At 43.1% G+C, this 4,947-nt stretch overlaps 1 protein-coding gene across 1 annotated transcript in view; it reads left to right on the forward strand.

Moving 5' to 3' along the window:
• Window positions 1-3,771: 3,771 nt before the first annotated feature.
• Window positions 3,772-4,947, forward strand: part of LOC123240684 (zinc finger protein 2 homolog) — a gene marked incomplete at its 3' end in the record, with an annotated part of 25,511 nt that continues 24,335 nt past the window's right edge. Inside the window, exons 1-5 of the mRNA XM_044668404.1 lie at window positions 3,772-3,809; window positions 3,914-4,004; window positions 4,056-4,166; window positions 4,372-4,670; window positions 4,730-4,898. Coding sequence (XP_044524339.1) covers window positions 3,772-3,809; window positions 3,914-4,004; window positions 4,056-4,166; window positions 4,372-4,670; window positions 4,730-4,898 — 708 coding nt within the window. The remainder of the gene's footprint in view (window positions 3,810-3,913; window positions 4,005-4,055; window positions 4,167-4,371; window positions 4,671-4,729; window positions 4,899-4,947) is intronic.

The following is a 4,947-nucleotide window of genomic DNA, read 5'->3' on the forward strand; positions in this document are numbered from 1 at the left end:
GAGAAAGTAAGGGAAAAGTGAAAGAGGAAAGAGTAAGATATCTACTAAGTATTTTGCTCCAGCCCCTAGTTTAACCGAGGCAGGACTAATTAGTCCTCAGCTAGAGGGCCCTCAACCCTCAGCCTGAAGGCCCAGCGATAAATAAAGCAAGGGCTCCAGCCACAATGCCTCCTCCAAGAAGGTAGCCTCTCCAGAGGATAGTCCCTCCAGAAAGCCAGGAAAAGGAGTCAGCCTTTTCACTCACCCACGTGGTAGTCCTTAAGTGAAGATCTAAGAGCTTCCTCACCAATGTCAGAGTCCCAGGTCCAGAATACAGCCCTCCTTCAGCCTTGAAAACTCTCAAAGAACTCCCTCCACAGGAAGTTACAACCATTTTTAAAAGACCATTCTTTTTGTCACTTCCTGTGCTTTCCCTTCACTTTATGTGGACCAACCGTAGCTTTAGCTTTGCTTATGTTTTTTCTCAAACAAAATTTTAAATTGTAGATTTTATGAAAATATATTTAATCCCCCCTGAGTAGGGTATTGACTAACACCTGAATCAACTCAGGATATGTGGTTGAGTTATGGGGTGTATGAATCAATTATTAAAAGAAAAAATAAAAACATTAAAAAAGGAAAAACAAATAGAAGAAAAAATTAAACTTTGAGAGAAAATTCAAAATCAGAATCAAAATATCAAAAATCTTAGCCTGTATAGGGATGTCCAAAAAGCATCTCAAATGGTGAGATGTGTAGATCTCCCCTGGGCCTCCTTTGGAGATAAAATAAAGCTAGAGGGAGAGCTTCAGGCCATTTTAAATGCTATCTCAGTGCTTAATTTGCCAATCATAGTTTTAAGCTCTCTGTTCATTCTTCCAACTTGGCCTGAGCACTGGGGATGATATGGTACATGAAATTTAGGAGATATCCCCAAACAAGAACACCAAATGCTTTGCCACAAAAGAAGTGCTGGTTATGTGCTTGGAAGTTAGGGCAGGCTGCACACACTTTAGAGGCTATAGTAGTTATACTAGGGGCTATCCATACTCTTTTTTTTTTTTTTTTAATTTTTTTTTTTTTTAGGATTTTTTTTTATAAACCTTTGTACTTCGGTGTATTGTCTCATAGGTGGAAGATTGGTAAGGGTGGGCAATGGGGGTCAAGTGACTTGCCCAGAGTCACACAGCTGGGAAGTGGCTGAGGCCGGGTTTGAACCTAGGACCTCCTGTCTCTAGGCCTGACTCTCACTCCACTGAGCTACCCAGCTGCCCCCTATCCATACTCTTTTAACAGAATCTACAATGCCCTGGATACCAAAGTGCCCATTTTTATGCACAGATTAGCATATTTGGTGATAAAAACTTTTAGGGAGCAGAGGTTTTTCTTCAGATGACACCCATACTCCATTTATCTGTTTAGCCTTAAATTTTTGCTTCTATTTTCCTCTTCCTTTTCATTATAGGAAAGTGATAAATCTGATTCGTTATTTGTTGTCAAAGTTAAATTTAATTCAGACCCTTCTAAAGCCTCTAGCATTGCAGCATTATCTGACCAGTCATTTCCCCTCAAGACAGGGTCAATGCCACCTGTATGAGCAGAACAATGAACTATAGCTAGGGCTTCAGGTAGCTGGAGAGTGAAGGAACTTCTTTAATAATTTTTGTATTAGTTATAGATTTTCCAGCTGATGTTAAAAATCCTCTCTGAACTCATGACATACCTACTGCATGACAAATTCCAAATGCATACCTGGGATCTGTATAAATTGTTGCCCATTTGTCTCTGGAAATTATACAGGCATATTTTAGGGCTATAAATTCTGCACCTTGAACACTTATATTCAAGGGCAGTGAAGCTGACACACAGTGGCAAATTCTGTGACTACTATAGCTCCAGTGTAATGTATGCGATCCTTTGTGTAAGAAGAACCATCAGTGAATAAGACTAGATCTGGATTGTCTAAAGGAGTGTCCAGGAGATTATCTTGAGGCTTTTGAGCCATGGACACTGGTGTTTCACAATTGTGAAATGGTTCTCCTGAAACTATTAAATCAGGAAGCAAGGTGGCAGTGTTACGAGTTATACAGCATTTTATTTTAATTTTTAAAAATCTTACCTTCTGTCTTGGAGTCAATACTGTGTATTGGCTCCAAGGCAGAAGAATGGTAAGGATAGGCAATGGGGGTCAAGTGACGTGCCCAGGGTCACACAGCTGGGAAGTGTTTGAGGCCAGATTTGAACCTAGGACCTCCCATATCTAGGCCTAACTCTCAATCCACTGAGCTACCCAGCTGCCCCCTATACAGCATTTTAAAGTGATATTGTTGTTGCCCAACAGGGTCACTCCATATCTTGAGTCTTTGATCCAAAAATGCCTGTGTTCTATGCCTTAGTAACAATACTTCTACTTCATGTGGGCACATAATTGTTAATGGGCATCCCAATACTAAGTCAGCTACTTTAGGTATTAAGAAAGCTGTGGCAGCTATGCCTCTAAGGCATGGTGGTGCTCCTGAAACTACTGGGTCCAGCTCGGCCAAATAATAAGCAACCAGACACTGAACCAGTCATACAGTTTGGGATAAAATGCCTGAAGGCACCACTCTCTGTTCATGTACACACAAAGTAAATGTTTTTTTATAATCTGGGATGCATAGAGCAGGGGCAATCAGGATAGCCAGATAAACTCAGAATGAGTGAATGACTTGAATACAAAGAAGAAAACTATAAGCAAATTAGGTGAACACAGAATAGTATATTTGTCAGATATTTGGGAAAGGAAAGATTTTAAGACTAAGCAAGAGTTAGAAAAAATTACAAAATGTACAATAAATAATTTTATTACATTAAATTTAAAAGGTTTTTTACAAACAAAACCAATGCAACCAAAATTAGAAGGAAAGTAACAAATTGGGGGAAAAATCCTTTTAACAAAAACCTCTGACAAAGGTCTAATTATTCAAATTTATAAGGAGCTAAATCAATTGTACAAGAAATCAAAGCTATCAATAAGCATATGAAAAAGTGTTCTAAATCTCTAATAATTAGAGAAATGCAAATCAAAACAACTCTGAGGTACCACCTCACACCTAGCAGATTGGCTAAAATGATAGCAAAGGAAAGTAATAAATGTTGGAGCTGATGTGGCAAAACTGGGACATTAATGCATTGCTGGTGGAGTTGTGAATTGATCCAACCATTCTGGATGGCAATTTGGAACTATGCCCAAAAGGCTTTAAAAGACTATCTGCCCTTTGATCCAGCCATAGCACTGCTGGGTTTATACCCCAAACAGATAATAAGGAAAAAGTCTTTTACAAAAATATTTATAGCCTATCTTTGTGGTAGCAAAAAACTGGAAAAGGAGAGAATGTCCTTCAACTGGGGATTGGCTGAACAAATTGTTGTATCTGTTGGTGCTGGAATACTATTGTGTTCAAAGGAATAAAGAACTGGAGGAATTCCATGTGAACTGGAAAGACCTCCAGGAATTGATGCAGAGTGAAAGGAGCAGATCCAGGAGAACATTGTACACAGAGATTGATACACTGTGGTACATTCGAACATAACAGACTTCTCTACTAGCAGCAATGCCAGGATCCAGAGCAAGGCTCAGGGACTTATGAGAAAGAAAACTAGCCACATTGAGAGGAAGAACTGCGGGAATAGAAACACAGAAGAAAAAAACAACTGCTTGAACACATGGGCTGATGGGGATATTATTGGGGATAGACACTAAACGATAACTAGTCCAACTATCAAAAATATGGAATTAGGTCTTGATCAATGATGCTTGTAAACCCAGTGGGATTCTGCATCGTCTACAGGTGGGTGGGGGAGTTTGGGAGAGAGGGAAAGAACATGAAACATGTAACCATAGGAAAATATTAAAAATTTAAAAAAAGTAATCCAGGGGGTTCCTTTGGTAAAGAGCTCTGTTGGCCACTCGGGCCCTCCATCTGACAGCCCTTTCCAAAGCACTAAAGAGGATTTCTGGGACAGACGAGCCCCCGCAGGCTGTTGTGAGTGCTGGTGCCCAGGAAGACGGTGCAGTCACATCCGCTTGTTTTTAGGGGGACCCCGAGCCGGCCTTCGGTGTATCCCCTGCTTTGGCTCCTGCTATAGAGAACGGTGGAAGGATGCAAATAGCCGCTAGCAGGCCCACCCATAACGGACCTCCAAAGGTGCTGATCTCGGGAAGGCTGCAGGCTCTGAGATTCAGAAGAGAGTGCTGCAACCCAGGAGAGGCAGACACTGTCCATAGCGGTCGCGGTGATCGCAATCCCCATTCCTAGGATGGAAAGAGGGGCAATTGCGAGGAGGGGGCTCTGGGCTGTCCTCAGAATAGGTTTTCTGAAAGTCCCTGCCTAAGCGCGATTCCGGCTTCAGACCCTGCTCACAAGCGTCTCTTCTGACCGCGACTCCCGTTTCAGCGAGGAGGAGCCCCTGAGGTGGTTCCAACAGGAGCCATTTGCTGCCTGGCTGAAGAGCTTCTGGGCCAGGCTCGAGGTGTTAAAACTGCGCTGGTCCTATTTGCTGAGGGGGTCAAAGTGCGACCTGGAAGTCTGGGTTCCCCAGTTTGGGAGGTGGGAGGCAGACGGGGGAGTGGGTGGAGTAGGGGGCGGGGCTTGTGGTGAAAGCCAATCAAAGGCCAGGTTCCACCAGAAGCGGCTGCATTTGCCTTATGCGTAGGGGCCCTGACCTGGGAAATAAACTGTCTTTTCTGCTCGAAACTTTTGACTCGCAGCTTCTATGGTGAAAAGTGGGCCTCCGGGATGGGTGGTCTCCACCCCTGTTCCACACTGGGGGATCCCAGCATCAACTCCTCAGGCTGTGGGGAGCCCAGATCCATCGATCAATGGACACTTATTAGGCACCTGCTGTGTTCCAGGCTCTATCCTCGGGCAGCTTCCAGTGTAAAGAAGCAGCGGGGCAGGGCTGGAAGCAGAAATGGGGATGAGAGAG

This window comes from Gracilinanus agilis, chromosome 3, assembly GCF_016433145.1.
Source record: "Gracilinanus agilis isolate LMUSP501 chromosome 3, AgileGrace, whole genome shotgun sequence".
NCBI lineage: Eukaryota > Metazoa > Chordata > Mammalia > Didelphimorphia > Didelphidae > Gracilinanus > Gracilinanus agilis.